The sequence below is a fragment of the Lolium rigidum genome, chromosome 5 (assembly GCF_022539505.1).
Source record: "Lolium rigidum isolate FL_2022 chromosome 5, APGP_CSIRO_Lrig_0.1, whole genome shotgun sequence".
Classification (NCBI taxonomy): Eukaryota; Viridiplantae; Streptophyta; class Magnoliopsida; order Poales; family Poaceae; genus Lolium; species Lolium rigidum.
The window spans coordinates 213395199-213416626 of record NC_061512.1 but is presented as its reverse complement, the minus strand read 5'-3'; the positions used below and the strand labels follow the sequence as shown (position 1 = coordinate 213416626).

The window sequence follows — 21428 nt, the reverse complement described above, 5'->3', positions numbered from 1 at the left end:
AGGGTGGGCACCAATGGTACTTCGGATTGCTGGGTGAGAACTGGAGGCCTTCTTTTTTTGGAGATCGGTGAAACCAAAGAAGATATAAGAAAAGAGGAAAACATGGTAAGGAGATAGAAGCAGCATGTTATGATTGGCGAGTTTTGAGAACAATTTGTGTAATTGTCTTGTAATGTGGTACTGATTACTGCGTTGTGAGGTTAGCTGCTGGTTGTAAAAGACAGTAAAAAAAAGAGGGTGTAAGGTTTTTCTGTTAGGAGGCTGAGCGTGAGATGAGTTGATGGTCAGGATGATGAATTTGGTGTGTTATTTCTGGTTTCGAAAAAAGCTTGGCGTGCGGGCGTGCTTACACTTAGCGGAGGCCGAGACTCGGAGCATTGTACCCACCCGGGACGTGGCAGCCGCAGTCTGCCCACTCGTGCCACCGCTGCCGCCTATGCTTCACTGCCTCCTTCGCCCATATTGCGCCCGCCCCGTTCTGCTGAACAACTGCACAACAGGCACACGCAGCCTGCATCCTCTCCTCCTCCTTACCAGCGTCCTCGCCGCCGGCGTCATGTCGTACAACAAGACCGCATCCATCACAGCGGAGACCATAAATCCCAGGGTACGGCTCCTGCATATGCATCCTTCTTTGGCACTAAAAGCGCAAAAAAAATGGCTCTGTTCTTACATGACAAATAGATGGGAGTTAACATGTACACATGGCTCCGTTTGAAGGTCAAGACGTTCAACTATGAGCCCCGCGGCGAAATTGCTGCGCTCGCAGAGGTAATTCTAAGCTTCTACCTGCACTCTGCAGACACCCCCGCCGTTATTCTAGCTAGATTATAAACCATTAGTACTACAAGCGAGAACTGGCCCTCTCTAAAATTAATCAATACAGACAACGATTCCTGTAAACTAGTCCATTTTGAACAACATGAGTGGATCTTAATCATCGTTGCCATGGCACTCCTGGCCAATAAATCTGGGGAAACACTGGTTAAGAGTGTGCACCTTATTTTCTCGTATGCCGGGTTTTTGTGTCATACAGCGGCTGGAGGAGGAGCTGGCCAAAAACCCAGGCTCTCGCCCATTCAAAGAGGTGCGTGTTCGGCACTGACGCTTTTATTTGTTCTCTCCTTTTGAGATTATTATTACCGAATCCTAATGATGCAATAAAAGGCTATATGCATCAATCGATGCAGATGCCGAGCCTTTGATTCCCCTTTTCAAAAAACAAAACTACAAGCGAATCTGGTAAAAAGTATCATAAAGTTTTTTTTTGAGGTATCATAAAGTTTCTTTCTACAGATAATATATTGTAATCTTGGGAACCCCCAAGCTCTCGGTCAGCGGCCGATAACTTTCTTTCGCGAGGTTACAATTCTTACCCTCTAGAATTTTGTAGCTTGGTAAATACGACATTGATGCTTCATGCCAAGTGGTTATCTTCAGGTTCTTTCTCTATGTGACAATCCATCCCTCCTGCAGAGAGACGAGGCTCGTATGTTATTCAGGTTGGACGCAGATTGCTCGATTTCACTTGGCATATATCTTACAATCTTTAAAAAGAAAAGAAAAAAGGAACACTGGTGAATATTGATCCCATAATTCATTTGTTTTCCAGTACAAACACTGATCTTACCTTATTTATATGCAATATTTGATATGGCGGGAAATTGACCAGTACTGTTTCAATCTAATATTACAGTCCATGCGCCATAAAACGAGCGCGGAAGATTACCGAGGCAATGCCAGGCAGAGACTCCGGTCCATATACTCCTAGTCAGGTAATAATGCAATAAAAAGTCGCGCACATCTATCCATGCAGAGGCCGGAGCATTTTGCCCATTTTAGAAAGAAAAAAAAGAGGTATTTTTTTTTTTTTGCGAAAAAAAAAAAGAGGTATTTGTTGGAGTACATGATCGTGCTGTGTGATGTTTGGACTGCACTAGTGCACCAACATTCAAAAATCATCAGGATTGGTGTGCTAGAATGTCCTGGCTTCGGTGTTGTCCTGTTGTGCAGTGACGATATACTTTTCCTATCATATTCGGATTTTTTTATCATGATCAGGGAATCAGAAATTTGCGTGAATCAGTTGCGGATGGCATTGCTGGGAGAGATGGTTATCCATCGAGGCCAGAACATATTTTTCTGACAGATGGAGCGAGTTCAGCGGTAATACTCTACACTCCAAAGCTCCATCACATATTCACATCACGTGTGCATGATAGCTGGTCTATCTGGATATCCTAAACCGGGCTACCTTTTCTTTTCTTCCTTCTAGATAAATTTGACTATGCAGATGCTCATTAGATCCGAGGAAGATGGAATTTTATGCCCTTTACCTGAATATCCATTATACTCGGCTTCCATTATACTTCATGGTGGAACGATGGTATGCTGCTAGCTTTGTTTAAAAATTCAAGGAACATTTGCAATTATTCGGACTAACTTTGTTCATTGCATCTCAATGCTGACATTTTTCTCAAAGAAAATGTAAAACGGGAATGTGTGTAAAAGGACCAATTAACTAAACTGAATATTTGGGTACCATATAAACATTGGTGAGGATGGTGATGTAAAAGGAATGGTCGTTTTCTTACATGCAAGAAATGAACAAGTTACTGAATTATGTTTATAGGTACCATATAACCTTAGTGAGGCTCGTGATTGGGGGCTTGAGATTTTCGAAGTGAAGAGGTCTTTGGAGGAGGCTCGTATATCCGGTTTGACTGTTCGAGCCATGGTGGTCATAAATCCTGGAAATCCTACTGGGCAAGTATGGGAACATATATTTATATTATATTTCGCACAATACCATGCATGTAAATTGGATAATATAATATGTTTATGACAAATGTTTACCTGAAAATAAAAAGAGTAAACCGAACGTCCAAAAGATATGTTGGAAGGGGTCCTACATCGTGGAATTACTATCATGCAAACTCCCAAGTTTCTTGTTCAACATTTGCAAGCTCTGTTCTAGGTACTCTCTATCACTAACCAGGAGGAGATAGTGGAATTTTGCCGGAAAGAAGGTTTAGTTATACTTGCCGACGAGGTTCGCCCTTTCTGAATGGCAATATATCGTGTGTCTGTTTTGTAAATTGCGTTCGATGTGTCCGTCAGAAAGCAAGCTAAGTTATTGCTACTGATGATGTTTTGCAAATTAATTGATTAATTTCACTTATAGGTATACCAAGATAACGTCTATGTGGAGGATAAGAAGTTCAATTCTTTTAAGAAAGTTGCCAGGTCACTTGGCTACAACGAAGATGACATCTCTATAGTGTCATATCATTCGGCTTCAATGGGTAAATCTGTGTCGATAAAAAACACGGTTCATAGTCTCCACAAAGTAAGTCTCAGGAGAATGGATTGAAAAACACTGGTTATTCTCTCATCATCTGAACTCTTGCAGGGTATTATGGAGAATGTGGCAGAAGGGGAGGCTACATGGAGATATGTGGTTTTGGAGAAGGTGTGATTGGTGTGATTCGAAAGGTGGCCTCTGTGACCCTTTGCCCCAACATAGGTGGCCAAATTCTTACCAGCCTAGTTATGGATACACCTAAGGTTTGTCCTGCCCTTCCCATGTTCATTAAATTTTATTTTTCTTAATGTATGTTTCGTATCCTGAAATTACTATCAGACAGCTACCATCGTAAAAAGGGGCATTTGTGGTTTTACCAAGTTCATCGTGATATTTGCAGATAGGGGATGCTTGTTTTGAGAGATTTCTGGCCGAGAAGGAAAACATTCACTCGTCTCTGGTCAAGCGTGCCAAGGTACATACAGTTTGGTGTCACCGCCTTTCGTCTCCCTCCATCGGAAGTACTAGGATATAACCGAAGCAAAACCAGCTTTACATACCTTGAAACATTGTGGTTTCCCTTGTCTTGGTTACAGACCTTGGAGAAGGCGTTCTGCAGCTTGGAGGGCGTGACCTGCAACAAGATAGAGGGCGCAATCTACCTCTTCCCCAGGATCCACCTCCCTGCAGCAGCGATCAAAGCTGCCAAGACCGAGGGTGTATCCCCTGACATTTTCTACGCCTGCCGCCTCCTCGACGATGCCGGGATCGCCGTCGTCCCTGGCTCTGGGTTCCACCAGGTCAGACAAAAGGAAATCATTTTCTTCAGATTGTAAACTAAGGTGTACTGACTTTGGCATTGATCTTCTTGCAAATGCCCTTGACGCAACAAGATCTCTGGACGCAACAGGGCCTCCGGGACATGGCACATCCGGTGCACGATCCTCCCCGGCGAGGACAAGATCAACGAGATGATCCCACGCCTCAAGTCCTTCCATGAGGCCTTCATGAACGAGTTCCGCGACCGAAACTGATGCAGAGATCGCAGCTGCGCGGCGCACGGTCTGAACTTTGGCGGCATTCTGCTCTTGGATCCCTGTAAATTAAGCCTGTGTTGTACTACTAGTAAATACTATCCTCCGTCCCAAATTAGTTGTCTCAAGTTTGTTAAAATATGGATGTATCAAGACACTAAAACATGTCTAGATACATCCATATTTAAAAAAAATTGGGACAACTAATTTGGGACGGAGGGAGTATAAAACTTGTGCAACAGACATCGGTGTGTTCCTCTCCTTTTCAACTAATAAAAGAGATTAGCTGAAGATTTCTTGAAGCGCCCGTAGCACGACGGCACGCCTTGTATTAACTGATTCCTTGAAGATTTCCTTGAGACCTTGACATGTCTTCTCTCTGGCATCCCCATCTCTGTGACTGTGCTATCCTCAGTCCACCGCCGCCTCAGTTTGACTTGCGCTCATGAGGACGAAGCTTGTTTCACTTGCACGCCATCTCCGATGACCGCATTCATGCAAGATCACATGGATAAATAGGTGCAATCCGCCGCCGCCTGCCTGTATAAATAGGTGCGTAAGCGTAGTCTTCCTCTCACGACTCTCGCACCGCAGGCAAGGCAACTCGATCGTTCAAGAACAGTTGACGAACATGTTGAGGTCCACCGGTAGCTGCCTCCTGCTGGTGCTCGCACTGGCGGCGAGCCAACTGCCGCTCGCTGTCGACGGCGCCGGATGCATGCCGAGCGGCACGCTCCGGCCGAGCCAGAGCCACTCGTGCGAGGACTGCTGCAAGGCCGGCCAGGCATACCCGACGTACCGGTGCTCGCCGCCGGTCACCTCCTCCACCAGGGCGGTCATGACGCTGAACGACTTCGACGAGGGCGGCGACGGCGGGGACCCGTCGGAGTGCGACGGCATGTTCCACAACAACACCGAGCGCGTGGTGGCGCTGTCCACGGGGTGGTACAGCGGGAACTCCCGCTGCGGCAGGAACATACGGATCCGAGCCAACGGCGGCTCCGTGCTCGCCAAGGTCGTCGACGAGTGCGACTCCATGAACGGGTGCGACCGCGAGCACGCCTTCCAGCCACCGTGCCGCAACAAGCCAACAACATCGTCGACGCGTCCAAGGCGGTCTGGAACGCGCTCGGGATCACCGGCGAGGAGGTCGGCGAGTACGACATCACTTGGTCGGACGCATGACTTTCGTACGTACGCACGTAGCCGCCGGTGGCACTACATAAATAGCTGGCCGGTGTGTGTACCGGAACGCTCGGTAACTTGGTAAATAAACTGCAAGCTGCAGCTAATACCAATTTTTAACACAAATGTGGCACTATGCTCTCCTCTAGCTATTTGCTCTACCTTCTTTGTTTACATTGCTTGCATTGCACAAGTGCCATCTAATGGTCATTCTTCAGTTACAAATGCATGGATAAGAACTGTACGCTAATTAAACAATCTATATTTCCAAATGGCTAAATATAGGTTCTTCTGTCCATCAGATCTATCTTCTCTATCAGAGGCGGAATAAAAATTTATGTGAAAAATTAGGATGCATTCTAAGAAAGTAAAACTTCATGGAGGACAAGCAAATGAACATTTTCAGGTCTATCGAGCGCACCAGATTAAATTAGCGCCGCCTCCTGAAACATGAAACATAGAAGATAAAAACCTTAACGCCACCTCCACCTCCGCTTTTTCCACATATCGGTTTTTCCTTCTTTGGCCAGCCTCGCCGGCATCGGGAGGAGTGAGAAACCTACGTGTGAAGTTTTTAATAAAACTAGTGTTTTCTAGAGATTTGTTAGCTGTCTTCTTTTTGGTATCTGTCTCAATGGAAATGATATCGTGTACGATAAATGATCTTTGATTCTTCGTTCCATGATGATGTCTCCTTCACGGCATTAATGGTGGTGTTAGGATATCACAGTTTTCCAGGTATATATGGCCATATTTCTTCGCCGGATCGATTTTAGATATTTTCTCACGGTTGCCATAAGGAGGATTGTTCTCGCAATATTTGTCCTAGCTGCTACATTTTTAACAATGGTGATTCATATTCACGACTCATCAATGATGTCGATCAAGTTATTTGGTATTTATGTCGGTACTCTTTGCGATATTGACCGACTATTTTAATAGTTGTATGTGTGCACATCATGTTGGCATTGCAGCCCAAATTAAAAGTATGGTGATTATTCGCTGGTATTTATAGATTTGTGGTTTGGTATCTACGGTTCAGCTGCCTTCACAAAAATATAATCATGTCATGAAAGAAGAAAGAGTTTGAAGACCTCGCATATTGCAGGAGACAGGTCGTGTATCTCTACTTCTCTAGCATGTACTCCCTTCAATCCTTTTTTAATTAACTCAAATTTAACATAAAAGTGTATTAAATATGAGTCAATTAAAAAAGACGAGAGGGGGCACTATAAATATATACTTCCTCCATACCGAATTAATGGGCAATTACACAATTCGAGTAACAAGTTTGACTACTAATTTAGTCAATAAAATATAAGTTATGTAGATCACAAAAATTATATTATTGGAAACACTTTTTGAATACGAATCCAATGATATAATTTTTATGGCACATATCTCATATTTCATTGACCAAATTTGTAGTCAAACTCATTTTTCGAAGTGCATAATTGCCCATTAATCCGGTATGGAGGAAGTATATGGTATTGATTATCAAAAATAAATGAATCATTTTCATATAAATTTCTTTTATCAGATGCCGAATAAGAATAATGCCAAAAATTAGAATATGCACTCGGACAAAATGGAACTCCATGAACTAGAAACTTATGAACCGCTTTTCATATAAATTCCCGCATCAACAAAACAGCCTTTTCCCTGGTGCTACTCATGCGTCAGATTGAGTTTCGTTGCAACGGATAATCGTTCTGTAACAAATACGACAGCTCAATCTACAATCATTCTACAGCAAAATGTCCCTAGATGACCAGGTAATCCGAATTTCACGGAGTTGACTGAGAACATGCAGTCTGGCAAGGGAAACTGGAGATACAGATTGATTTATATCAACAGGCGCGCTTACACTTGATCTGGCCAACTACTGTAGTAGCCTCTCTGTGTTGTCAGTTGTTACATGCTATAGAAAAACTTAAGCTCCTACACTGAACCAAATTAATGGATAATACAGATCAACACTACAAAGCCTCCCCCCTCTCTATCAGGCCCTATATTCTACTGACTCATCGCCCCAAAACTTGGGGCAATAACGGCAAAAACAAAAAAACAAAGAGAGAAGAGGACTAAACATTTCGTGATAAGGGGACTGTGTTCGCAAAGCCGTTAGCTACTTTCTGGGGTGGCTGTGGCTTCTTCTTATAATTTGCTAGACTACAATGGGGGCAAATGTATTCCAACCCATCCGTCTTCGCGTAATCCTGCAAAAAAGACGACAAATTAGAGAAGTTATGATGAAGGGGGTGGGGATGATGGGTCAACAAGTTTTTACCTTGAAAGTGCCCAACCCTTGTCGTCTATCACAACCGAAATGAGCCCATTCGCCGCATAAACCACAGTTCACCCAGTCTCCAGGAGCGCTACTGGAATAATGTACAAAAGATGGTGTTAGGTTCCGCAGTGACAAACTTCAAATCCAAACCAAACATAATGATTGAAAGGATCGAACCTGTGACAAAGCAAACAACATTCCCCATCCACGTCATCGTGTGATAGCTCATATTCCAGCAAGTAAGTCTCGTAGTGCCTTTTCAGTGTGTTCCCGACACCCTACATAGACATTGCCAAAGTGTAAAATTAGAACACATTCAACATTTCATCAAAATTAAACTAGCACATATTATAGTCCTTCAAATGGCCCAGATGTTCATATTGTTCCCTTGTTCTTCAACATGACAGCTATAAGATATAACCAAAATAAATAATTTGAAGAAAAGTGAATAGTGGATACGTACAGTCATTCTATTTGTAACAGTATGGTTTCGCATCTTCGAAAATACTTGACCCTTCCAGTTTATACCGTTGCCCACATAAAAGCCACCCCTGGACACAACCTGAAAAAACAAAACCTTTGTCAAGGAACAGTGAACCACATCATGCACATTTATTTAGACATCTTCAGTACTTACACTGTAGACTAGCAAAAGTTCAGAATTACCTCTTTGTACAAGTTATAGAGATCAAGGCGTTTTGCATTAAGGACTGCATCAGGAAATTCAGCTAAACCTCCATGAGGAACAAGTCGATTGTGGCCCCTTTGAATTAAAAACTGCATGACATCCTTCAAAAAGTCCCCCTGCAAAAGGTCAAAGAATAAACCCATTATTCAAGCTTAGTTTAGTGGTCTAGAAGCATTTCATCCTCATCATAAAGGTCAAAGAAGCATACCTCGGAACACACTTGGATGGGCAACCGATCACATCCATGTTTCTTCATTGGAAGAGGATTCAACTGAATGATTGATTGAGCATGAGATGGCCCTGTTGATTTTCTATGTGCTGCTGTAGCAGCAGGTGCTGAATTATGCTTAACAGGTAGAGCAACTGGCAAGTTTGGCTTGGACTGACTAGTTTCATGAGCGTTAGCTTCAGGGAGACCCATAAAAGGATGCATTTGCTGCTGTCGAGAGTGAGGCATAGGCCTCATAGTTGCAGGCTTCAATTTTCCCTTGAAGGATGTCAGTGAGGAAGGCCCTATAACAGGGGGTTTCTTGTCCTCTATAGTTCCGTTCACACCTAACAAATTTGGTTTTGATTCTGAACCCGTCTTTGATCTGTCCTTGATAAGCGAGGCTGACCATCTTGGCAGATGAAAATATGAGCCGTTTTCACTGGCTAAATCTTTCCTTTGACTGGTGCAAAAGAAAAGAAGACGGTCTGCATCTTGTCTGTCGAATGAAGCAACAGGAGTAGCATTTATGCAACCGACTCCAAGTGCAACTAGGCTCCTGTATGAAATTTCTGGTGCTAGATGCTTCAAAACCTGAATATCCAGAAAGTGATGTTCAGTCAGGTATGACAAAAAATTGATTCATATGTAACAACTCAAACTTGAGGCATCGAAAAAGATTATAGGGAGTCTTCATAATGAGAGCGCTAGAAGTAGCTAAACTGAACCACATGCTTAGACAATAAGAATAAAAGTAACCAAAGGATGACAAAGACAATAGGCACGCATCAGCACACCCTGAAAATCTAATTAGTTGCAATCTGTTGTATTCAACGTATGAAACCAACCTGTCCTGCCCACTTAGGAAGGGTCATCCAGACTTCAAAGGTAGAAGCCCCACAAGCTGTGGACATTGAAGTGAAAGGCTCAGCTGATGATAACTTATCCTCACTATTTGCGAGAGCACGGACTAGCTGGCTCTTCTCGATGAGTTCATTTTTGATGTGGCTTTCTAGAAGCTGCAGAGATAGTAAGCATCATATGACTTTGTGTTCAAGACAAGAAATGCCTCAAAGTATGAGCTAATACTAATATGTACCTGGTCATCAAAACATGTTTGTGCACTGCCAGAAACAAGAAGTGACACATGAGAAGAACTGCAAGTAGTTATATCGCAACGCATGGTTACCATTCCACGTGGTAAAGACGCTGCTTCAAGAGGTGGTGGAGAAGCACTGCCACATAGAAAGAACACCCGATCAGTTTCCATTCTCCATAAAGAATCTTTGGCAAAGATAAAGTTGGGACGAGGAAAGCAAATGTTGATGGAAAGACTTATTGCATGGGGGGTGACTGCGACTCTGATATTTACAAAGAAGATAGTATGCATGTTACTTTTAATTAGCAACTATACCAATAAAGGCTCTCAGTGGTTCACTTTATATGAAACAATAATCTACTTCTGGAAGTATCCCCCTACCTCTCTTTCACAAAGGAATAATAAGTAACAATAATGAAGGGCTACATAAGGGTACAGCAGACAGAAATTCAACACACCTGATTCGATTCTGAAGTTTACTCCCACGTATCTGCCCAAAAATAGAATCGACAATTAAACAAACAAAAGTGGTATAAAGATTGGTAGATAAGTATTAGCTATACAAATCCCAGAGCACCTAAATTGGCATATTTGTATCATTAGATGCCTTGTTTTATTTGTGCAAACGCATGTGTTTACCACAGAATAGTGGAAGAAAGCTAACTACTATTGTGTCTTTGGATGTACAATAATCATAATATCAAAATGTCATCTGATTTTGCAGCGTAACGTATAAGACAAATAATGAATCTTCTTACTAGTCTTTTGATTTCATGCACAAATAGAATGAACTAAGCTGTTTATCTAGTATTTCATTTACTTGCAGTGTTTGGTGTCGGACATCATGGTGGATTTTTTTCTGTGGTCCTTGGAACAGTTGTCAATGCAAATTACAGCTCCTTCTGCCTATTGAAATCCATGCACTTAAGAAAACAGATAGCTAACGCATGTGACATTGTAAGATCATAGTAACATACTTATGTAAATAGGATCTCTTAGGTTATCTAACCAAAGGTTTGCTGTTACAATCATTGTGCTACATTTTTTTTCCTTTGCCAAACAGTTTAACAATCATTGTGCTCAATTTTTTCCTTTGCCAAACAGTTCAACATTTGTTACATGACTGAGAAATCATGTGCATTCCAGACACAAAAGCAAGTGGAACACGGAAATTATTGTTAAAGTGTTAAACAACAATGCTTTAGTCCATACTTCAATATTCAGAAGCGCATTCAGACCATCTTCTAATGAGCCCAGCAAACAAGGATCCTGCACAAGAAAACATATTAAGAGATAGTTAAACCAAAAACAAACAACATAAGATGTAAGAGATGTGGATAGTTCATATAGCGTATCAAACTTACCAGGCTGCTTGGTACTCCACAGAGTAGAAATTTCATGTTGATGTCATCATCATATATTTTTATAGCTGGTGAGACTTCAGAAGAACCTTCTTCCTCGACCATTTCATTCTCAGGAGGGACTACATTTATCTTTGGAGAATCCCCAAGTAGACGAGGCCCAAGCTTAACACTTTGTACATGATTGTTTCTTACACAGTATAGTCGAAAGGATGCATGAGCAAGCTGAAAGGAATCCCATGTATGGCTCACGGAGCTACATGAAACATAACCAGATTATTACATGCCATTAATAATGATGATGCCAATGAAAGGTGAAAAGGGGTACAAATACCTTTGAACTACTGACAACAATGCATTGCGAAAATGGGATGCTGCATAAGATGAAAATGAATTTCTCCAGTATATTACATATGGAATACCCTGAAATGAAACAAGCAGCACTAATGAATCAAAGTATCACGGTCCAAAAAAAATTATCATTTGTTATTTTCTAAAATTAAAGCGAGAGACGTAAATTAGGGTAGTAACAGTTAGCAGATTATAATATTGTATAACTACGATAAAGTAAATTTCTTTTGCGAAACTTAAGACAGACTACTAGATACTTCTGTGCGCAGCCAACTTCTTTTTACTACACTCTGACTCTGAGAAATGGACAATGGGACTCTAGTTGCTCGGGTAAAACGTTGCAAACGTGGCACAAAAAACTGACTAATGTGCCTACCTTTGAATGAACTGCTTGGGCAAGTTTTTCGCCAATGGGAACCTCCAGATAAACCTGTGTTATAAGCAGACAACACTGTTACCCTCAACCACGGACAAACAACAGGAATCAACAGAATCTGATACAGACTACATAAGAACAAGGCAAACAAAGTGCAAATGCATTAGAGTGAAGAACTCTGTATCTGAAAAACAGATTGGCTAAGTCATGCATCATGCAGCGATAGGACAAGTTATTATAGCTACTCTAGCGGCACAGGCAGACCAACTGTCTTATTGCAACAAATTAAACAAGCATCCTTGGACAAGTTTCTTCAGATTCATACAGCAGCTGCAGCATGGCACTAGGATGTTGACTTGAAACCTCTGAGGGACCATCATCATGCAACTAAGAGCTGAGGCTCATGCCTAGTTGTTTGTAATTCCACTGACAAGCTAATATCACTACAACTTGCCTTCATCGCTCAGCTAAGAAATAGTAACATTGCAGACGCTTGAGAGGATTTTGGTTCTTACAATCGTCGGGAACGGTGGGCTGATGAGACAGATAAACGACTGCGGGTCAGACATGTCGACATCTCCCCAGACGAGCGAACCAATCTCCTTCTCATCTTCCAGCCGCTGCCCTTGGATGTAGAAGAAGTTGGGCTGCACCACCCGCTGCGCCTCAAGGAACTGCTCAGGTGTTGGATTGTACAGCGTGTGCACCTGCGCCCAGAAGCCCCTCAAGAGTTCAGTTCACAAGCAAATCCAACCCCAGAGTACCAAGTGGGAACACTGACTGACCTCCAATCTCCCCGCTGAGCTGAGCTCGGGAAACGGATAGGACGGCCGTAGCCGTTTGGCCTCCGGCCCCGACCTCCCCGGCGGCGTCCGTTTGTCTGCGTGCTTACCACAGAGCACGGCGAGCAGCACGCAGCTCTGGCGCGACAAGCTCTGGATTTGCGACATGGCCGCAGCGAAACAGGTCACAGGAATTCACCTCAGGCCTTCATGGAACCCTGCGGCAGCCAAAAAAGAACAGATCACGCCAGGAACCACCCCCAAATCGAACAAATCCGGAGGAAATCGGCGCAAGAAACGTACCAGGAGGCGGATTTCGGGGCCAAATCGAGGGCGGCGCGGGCGAAATCGAGGGTCTTGGATCCGGCCGCGGAGGGGGCGGAGGAAGGGGATTCGATTTGGGGGGTTGGGCAGGGAGAAAAGAGTAAAGCGTGGGGGAGAAGACCTAACAAAGAAGAATCCCTTGCCGAAATAGCTCTTCACAGCGCAAAGGCAAATCCCACTCCGGAAACAATAAAAAAGAAGCCTTGTACTTGTGGTGGTGGTGGCGGCGAATTGGACGCGACCCCATCCATCCCGATCGAGCCAGAAAGAACCCCGAGCCCGGGCGAATGAATCCAAGAAACCTGCTCCCTCCTCCAAGAACCCGGACCAGAAAGAATCAGGCGGAGATTCGCGGATTAGGGGAGAGCAATTAGCAGCAGCACCAACCGGGGCTACCAATAATTATCGCGGAGCCGCAAACAAACTGGAGAACAGTAGGGGATAGAGGGGACGCGTCCGTCAAAGATTGGATTTTGACGGCTCGGGGTGGGATCTTTTTTCTCTCGGGCAGTGGGGGCTCGGACTTTTTTTCCTTTGGGGATTTTTTTGTGCTCGCAGCATCTAATCTTCTTTGCTCCGTCGATGATGATGCTGCTGGTGCGTTGTTGTTCTCTTGGCGCTTTTCGTTTTCTCTGCCCCTGCTGCTGCTGCTGCCTCCTCATTACTGCTTGGACAGGAAAACAAAATTAAAAAGATTAGATGGGATTTCGGGAATGGGATTGGGGAATTTGTTTTGTGTTTCTGGCTTGGCTTGCCCGATCGGATGGATGCTTTTTGGTTTGGTTGGGTAGGTTTGGAGGAGAAAGTCGCATGTGTATATGTATTTGTTGCCAAAGTCCTTTGCTTTGGTGCCATCGGATCCCATGGAATCTGTGTGCAGCGTACGATGGATGTGGCGAATTGGACTCGCGTCGATCGTATCGGAGGCGTGCAGTGCAGGCGTGTGTGTTTCTTGCGTGTTTGCCTAGTTGTTCGTGGGAGAGGACCCGTTTGATCCGTTGTCCCGACCCCTGAACAATGGAGCGAGGGAGCATGAGGTGGGTCCCATTCTAGCGGAGGGTTGTGCCGTCTCCTACATGAGGTGGGCCCACCAGCCAACGGCTGCAAAGTTAAAAAACATTGCAAGAAGCATTGCTCATGAACCTGACAAACAAGTCAATGTAATATATGCATGTTAAACATCTTTGTTCATATGACATTCAAATATGTTTTGTTTGCATCAAGGAACAAACATTATTAAGCACTCATGCACAAAGTAACGACTTTACGAAAAGATCACTTGATGGTTAAATTTGTTAAATTACACATAGGGTCGGTAAACAAATCAACTTTCTTAAATTATCAAAAAGAAAATGCTAGTAGTGAGAAAATTCCTTGATCAATTTGAACAAATAGAGCTCCACAATGACACATATGTTGATTTGTTTACCGACCTTGTTGATCAAAATCGGTCTCGCTTTTTGTTGTTTCGTCCTTTGTGATTTGTTGCTTGTATCCAAGTTGCAACCGATTTTAATTTCCTGATCTTAAATTTCTTAGCAGCGTAAGAGCAGCCACAACTGGGCGATTAGGTATGGGCGCCGGGGATTTAATCCTAGTCGTTTTAGGCAGTTTGCTTTACATCGACGCATACATAAGAGACCGATGCCTTAACTATAGGTGTAAAATAGGGCTAGCTAGCTGTCGGCGCTTAATGCTTGGACGATGCTACAGGGTGCTATAGCACCGGTTAGTCTTACGGGGTGACCCCATGTCTGAATAGAATTATTTCCGAGAAAGGAAAGCGGTCCCAATCCTAAAAGCGACATGTCACTCAAAGAGGAAATGTGGCCCGGGGACCCCTTTCCCTGTGCATGCGAGAGCGGAGGCGGGGCGACGGATCAGTTCCAAATACAGCTCTGTGCAGGCACATGTTGAACAAGCAAAAAGCACGCTTTGCACATCATGTCGTGTTACAACAACAAAACTTCATCTTTTTTTTATAAAAAATTACATCCCTGGTAAATAACACAACACATACCACTTATTCTGTGATCTAATTGTGGATGTAAAAAATACAACGATGGATGTAAAAAAGTACAAAAAATACATCCAAAATCACGAAAACTGGGATCACATTAAAACGTTCTGTTTTACGACTTGATCCATTAAAACGTTCTCGATGTAGAAAATTGGCAAAAATTACATCTAGAGTAAAGAAAAATTAATATAATTACATCCTTACACTAAGCGGGAGATGAATATTCTGATAGGTAAGAATTAGTCCGCAAAAAGTACATCCAGAAACCATAATATACATCCTTCTACCAGTGTGTAAGTAAAAAAGTCGAGAAGCAAAGAATAGTCTGCAAACATACATCTAGGAAACATAATTCAGAACCTTCTATTGATCTGGAAGTAAAAAACTATCATCAGTATGTAATATGACTAGTAATAAGTTGCTAGCACCTGAACAAGCACGAAGGCACGAAACAAAACATGAGCAGAAAGAAGAGACAAGGGATGGAGAGTATGCCACATACATACACGAGAAGCAAAAGGTGGCCTGCTAGCCTGCTTGCGTGCACGGGCATGGCTGCAGCGCTGCTGCTGCTGTCGATTGTGAAGTGCTGCTGCGAAGCGAAGAGACAAGGCTTTGAGCCTTTGACCAGAGGGCCTGGCACGGAGATTGGTTGCCCTGCTGCCGCTGCCGGTATGATGCAGGGCGTTGTGCCGGCCGGAGACTGAGACCAAGACGAGCTGGAGCGGTGGCGATTGGGGCTTGGCGGTCGGATCAAAGGAGGACCAGAGTTCTGCATCCCCCGCCGGATCGAGGAGCTCCAGATCGCCGCCAAGCAGCGCCGCCTCGGGGAGGTCTCCGATGTCGAGGCGGAGGTGGAGCCGGGTAGAACCTAGCTACCCGCACCGCCACATCCTCCATTGCCGCCACCCTTCGCCTCCGCCGCCGGTGGTGCTCGCTCCTCCCTCCCCCACAGCCGCAACAACGCCATGGCCGCCTCCCTGATCCTTGGGAGCGCGGGCCGCCATGCGGTTCGCACGACCAGCTTCTCTCCTTCGTGCGTCGCCAACCTCAGGTTCCACTCGATTGGATCAATCCATTTTCCTGTTGGAGTTCATCGAGGAGAGAGTGCGGGGGATTTTTCTTCCCTGATGTGCGGGTGGGAACGGGGACTGTGTGGACCAGAGGGGCAGGGTAGAGACGAAGACCACGTGAACTATTGGTTACAGCCTGGCCACGTGCCACAGTTTCCCAACTCACCCACCGCTTCGTTTAAACCGTCAGATGAAGATCGGACGACGCCAGGACGTGGGCACCGCGGTAGACAACGTAGTGCCCAGGCACGAAACAGAAATTGCGTTAATGCTTCCGGTAACCGTCTCAATTTTCTCATCGGTTAGCGCCCGCCACTTTGGTTGCTCTAACACAACATTTCAGTCAAATGTCTATTAATGAAACTATCAGCTTAGAGTTGTGCTTATTATGCTAGAACACCAATGGGCCATGTTTAATTATATATATTCTAAGAAATAAATATATTTGGCATACATTAAGCATAGCATATATTTAGTGTGCTTACCTTATTGGCAATATCACCATAATCAAATTTCAGTGCATGACCTTGACGGTCGCATTTGTACTCTTGTAACCAATTTAATTTAATTTCTTTCCAGGGCCCTAAGGGAACCAATTTAGTATTTTTAAGTAGTAGAGAAAACCCGTCTTTTTAGATAAAAAAAGTCATTTATTTGAGAATCTATAATATCTAAATAGGAGCAACCCACTAAGTTAATTTCTTTCAACATGCAAGCCATCCACCTCATCAAGTTTCTCAGCTAATCTTAGCCTGCCACATCACCCATTGAATCCATCGAGTATGCCACATCAACAAATAAAACACAACGTTCTTTGCTCCATCCTCTCCTCCACTTAACCCTTCCTCTCATACATCATTACCATAATTAATTTTCAACTTCAGGAATTTCACTCACATAAGGAAGAGACACTTCCTCATATCTCTCCATCTTCTTCATGCAAAAGTAACGGGTGGAAGTGGAGCTAGCTATAAATGCTCTCAAGTTGGAAGTTTATGAAGTGAACCTGCTTTATTCTGATTATCACCAAAAATTTCAAGCCGCGCGTTTCCCAGTGAACCTATTGACCTGCTGGAGGCATATGAGCAAAGCCACTTGCCTTCCTATCAGTTCTCTTCTGATGACCTATTATATATGTCATGCACTCTGTGGCTTTGTGCCAAAGGTGATTGGCAATGGTGAATGGATGAAGCCTTTCTTGCTTACAACTCGCCATGTTCTTGGCGCGGACATGGAGCGATGCCCCACCAGCAAACTCTGAATCAAGACGGTATGAACAGATTAACTTCTCCAATAGCTTTTTGTCATTAATCCCGCGAGTCAAGAGATGATTGATGGCTAGGTCGTCAAATGGACCATGGCTAGCGAGGCGATAAGTAGCAGTCTGATAAGTCAGGTCAATGTACCGTAGATCTGTTCTAATTTGGTGTGTTTCATTTTTCCAATAAAAATTTATTGAGGATTTCAGTTAAATATTTTACCACGTCGCCAACATTTTGTAATATGGTGAGGGATGTCATGGATGAGTTATCGCCAAGACTCACTCATTGGCGCACCGAGTAGATTTGAAAGATTGTGTTCACAAACTTCATCCATGCAGATTATTCTTGCATGCTGATTGATGACCCACAAGTATAGGGGTGTATCGTAGTACTTTCGATAAATAAGAGTGTCGAACCCAACGAGGAGCAGAAGGTGTTGACAAGCAGTTTCGATGAAGGATTCACTGTAAATGCTCACGTGACAAGTATTCGGGGGTTTTGATATTGCAGATAAATAAAGTACAAGTAAATAAAATGCGAGAAAAATAATTGCAGCGAGTGGCCCAATCCTTTTTAGCACAAAGGACAAGCCGGTTTGTTTACTTTAATGACCAAACGTTCTTGAGGACACACGGGGATTTTAGTCTAGTGCTTTCGCTTCATACGGCTGGTTAATCTTCATTGTTTTGATAAGTGTTGTTTGGGTGAACCTATGCTAATGCACCGCCCTTCCTAGGACTAATACATACTTGTGATTATACCCCTTGCAAGCATCCGCAAATACAAGAAAGTAATTAAGATAAATCTAACCACAGCCTTAAACTCGAGATCCTGCTATCCCTCCCGCACCGATATACTAACGGGGGTTTAGGTTGCTCGTCACTCCGGCAACCCCACAATTAGCAAACGAATACAAGATGCACTCCCCTAGGCCCATAAAGGTGAAGTATCATGTAGTCAACGTTCACATGACACCACTAGAAGAGTAACACCACAACTTAAATATCATAACATTGAATACTACTCAACAATAATTCACTACTAATATTTAGACTTCACCCATGTCCTCAAGAACTAAACGAACTACTCATGAGACATCATATGGAACATGATCAGAGGTGATATGATGATGAATAACAATCTGAACATAAACCTTGGTTCAATGGTTTCACTCAATAGCATCAATAACAAGTAGTAATCAACACCGGGAGAGTTTCCCCTATCAAACAATCAAGATCCAACCCAAATCGTTACAGCGGTGACGAGATGCAGCGGTGGAGATGGCGGTGTAGATGATGGAGATGATGGTGATGACGATGGAGATGATGTTCAGCTCGATGACGATGGCGATGGCGTCGATTTCCCCCTCCGGGAGGGAATTTCCCCGGCGGATTCCTGCCCGCCGGAGAGCTCTTTTCTCTTTGGTGTTTCTCCGCCCGCGCAGGCGGCTCGTCAATTCTCCCGTAACTCCCCAGGTCTTAGGTTTTCGGGGCGAAGAAGTACGCGAAGGAGAGGCGGCCAGAGGGGGCTGTGGGCCCCCTCCCCACAAGGCGGCGCGGCCAGGCCAGGGCCCGCGCCGGCCTATGGGGGGGCCATGGCGGCCCCTCTCGGCCCCTCCTTTTGGCTCCCTTCGTCTTCTGGAAAAATAGGAGTTTTCCTATAATTATCGTCAATTGTTGATCTTCAGAAATATGGTGCCTTGACGGTGCTTTTTCCAGCAGAATCCTGACTCCGGTGAATAATTCTCCAATGATCATGAAACATGCAAAATAGATGAAATAACATAAGTATCATCTCTAAATATGAAATATATCAATGAATAACAGCAAATTATGATATAAAATAGTGATGCAAAATGGACGTATCAACTCCCCCCAAGCTTAGACCTCGCTTGTCCCCAAGCGAAACTGAGCTCAATAAACAAGACCACATGTTTATGGAGTGAGGAGTCGATAAATAAAATACGGACAAGAAGCATCATATTGATTCACACAAGATATGCTAGTAAACATTCTCTTTATATAACTCAACTTGAAATAAGTAAAGAGAAATCAAAAATAGAGGTGCATAGGAAATCATGATTGGTTATGGCAAACTTTGTTCTTGGTCAGAGAACTACTAACGGATTGTACTTATCTTCTAAGCAAATCTTTCATATTAGAATTTATATAGCAGGGCTTTCATTCTCAATCATAACAATCTCCTCATAATCATTGATAACTTTCAAAGTAATATTCATTCAGATAAAATTTGTACTAAACAAGAAAGCATAAAAGACATGATTAATCGAATCATAGCATAAATGGTTGGTTCACAACAACTCAATTGCTTGCTTAAGATAGAGGGAAATAGGTTTACTGACTCAACATAAAAGTAAAAGATAGGCCCTTCGCAGAGGGAAGCAGGGATTAAATTATGTGCTAGAGCTTTTCAAGTTTTGAAATCATGTAAAGAGCATAAAAGTAAGATTTTGGGTGGTGTTTGTTGTTGTCAACGAATGGTAGCGGGCACTCTAACCCCCTTGCCAGACAGACCTTCCAAGAGCGGCTCCCATGGAGGACGGCATCTCTACCAGCAAGGTAGATCATCCCCCTTCTCTTTTGTTTACACATGTATTTTAGTTTTATTATGGATGACACTCCCCCAACCTTTGCTTTCACAAGCCATGGCTAACCGAATCCTCGGGTGCCTTCCAACATTTCTCAAACCATGGAGGAGTGTCTATTGCAAAATTAAGGTGCTTACTGATAAATCAGGGCAAAACATGTGAAGAGAATTGTTAATGAAAGCTATTACTTGGGGCTGGGAACCCCGTTGCCAGCTCTTATTGCAAAATTATTGGATAAGCGGATGTGCCACTAGTCCATTGGTGAAAGTCCGCCCAACAAGATTGAAAGATAAAACACCACATACTTCCTCATGAGCTATAAAACATTGACACAAATAAAGAGTAATATAGTTTGAATTATTTAAAGGTAGCACATGAAGTATTTACTTGGGGTGGTGCAAAATACCACATAGTAGGTAGTTATGGTGGACACAAATGACATGGGTTTGGTCTAAGGTTATGGATGTATGAGAAGCATTCCCTCTCGATACAGGTCTTTGGCTAGCAAGGTTTGATAGCAAGCATAAAGGTTGAAGGAAACAAACAAATATACATGTGATAGAAACAATCATGCATCTTTCTCATAAGCACAAGCAATTTTAACTTCAGAATACTAAACTCATTAGCAGAAAGATAATAAAGCAATATATCTACATGTATTTCCCTTTTCTATTTAAACATCTTGGAGTTGTTGCTATCGACCAATGCTAAGTTTGCCAAAACCAAATATATTTACTTGATGCTCCCAAAGTGATATCAATACTAATGTCAAGAGTAATCATATAATGGAGATTGCAAACTAAAATTAGGTGTGCAAAAAGTAAATGATAAGACTTCTCATTAATATTCCATAACGATAACTCACACCAACGGATACATAGATAATCAACTAAGAGAGAGATACTTCCACACTGCAAACTATTCCATATGATAACTTCCCTACTCATGATATGACACTACTTGATAGTAAAAGATAAAGGTAGTGATGATGTGATACCGCGGCACTCCCCCAAGCTTGGAACAAACCAAGGGGATGCCAATACCGATGATGAATTACTCCTTCGGCGGTGATGGTGGATTCTTCTCGCGCTTCTTAAGGATCTCCTTCAGCTTCAGTTTCTCAGTTTGACAATTCTGCACTAAAACTCGAAGAGATTCATTGTTATCCGAATGTGGCGGTGGCAGCCTTGTGATGGGAATCGAGTAATATTCCAGCATTCTGCGAAGTCGCTGATTCTCCTCCTGAAGTATCTCCACTTCCCTTCTTAGAGCACGATATTGATCACAAAACTCATCGGCAACCCGTATTGCTTCCTCCACACAAGGGAAAGAGTCGAGGCTAAGAGCAGGCGGAAGAAGTCCCTGCAAGTTATGAGAAAAAGAACGCCCAGTGTTAACCGATCCCACCAAGATTGGCTTACTCTCCGTAGTTTCCCACTCTCCTTTTGCTGATGCTATCTTCT

The 21428-nt window shown here is 43.3% G+C and overlaps 2 protein-coding genes and 1 pseudogene across 2 annotated transcripts; 2 read left to right on the top strand and 1 right to left on the bottom strand.

Moving 5' to 3' along the window:
• The first annotated feature begins 556 nt into the window (after positions 1–556).
• Positions 557–4338, top strand: LOC124655339 (alanine aminotransferase 2-like). Its single transcript, XM_047194252.1, has 15 exons — positions 557–607; positions 721–771; positions 1037–1087; positions 1297–1362; positions 1441–1502; positions 1697–1775; positions 2062–2166; positions 2276–2386; positions 2633–2770; positions 2978–3052; positions 3185–3305; positions 3413–3567; positions 3705–3779; positions 3901–4104; positions 4198–4338. The coding sequence occupies exons 1-15, from the start codon at positions 557–559 to the stop codon at positions 4336–4338; spliced, it is 1485 nt and encodes a 494-aa protein (XP_047050208.1).
• Positions 4339–4969: 631 nt separating this feature from the next.
• On the top strand, positions 4970–5721 carry LOC124657822 (annotated as a pseudogene).
• A 1617-nt stretch (positions 5722–7338) lies between these two features.
• LOC124652020 (AT-rich interactive domain-containing protein 4-like) lies at positions 7339–13117 on the bottom strand. Its single transcript, XM_047191040.1, has 16 exons — positions 12982–13117; positions 12682–12896; positions 12412–12603; positions 11897–11950; positions 11504–11592; positions 11173–11425; positions 11021–11077; positions 10267–10298; positions 9809–9944; positions 9558–9728; positions 8710–9303; positions 8480–8617; positions 8277–8375; positions 7991–8091; positions 7814–7904; positions 7339–7742 (listed from the first exon to the last, which is right to left on the bottom strand). Exons 2-16 carry the CDS (start codon positions 12844–12846, stop codon positions 7608–7610), a joined length of 2307 nt encoding a protein of 768 aa, XP_047046996.1. The 5' UTR covers positions 12847–12896; positions 12982–13117; the 3' UTR covers positions 7339–7607.
• Between the last annotated feature and the right edge of the window lie 8311 nt (positions 13118–21428).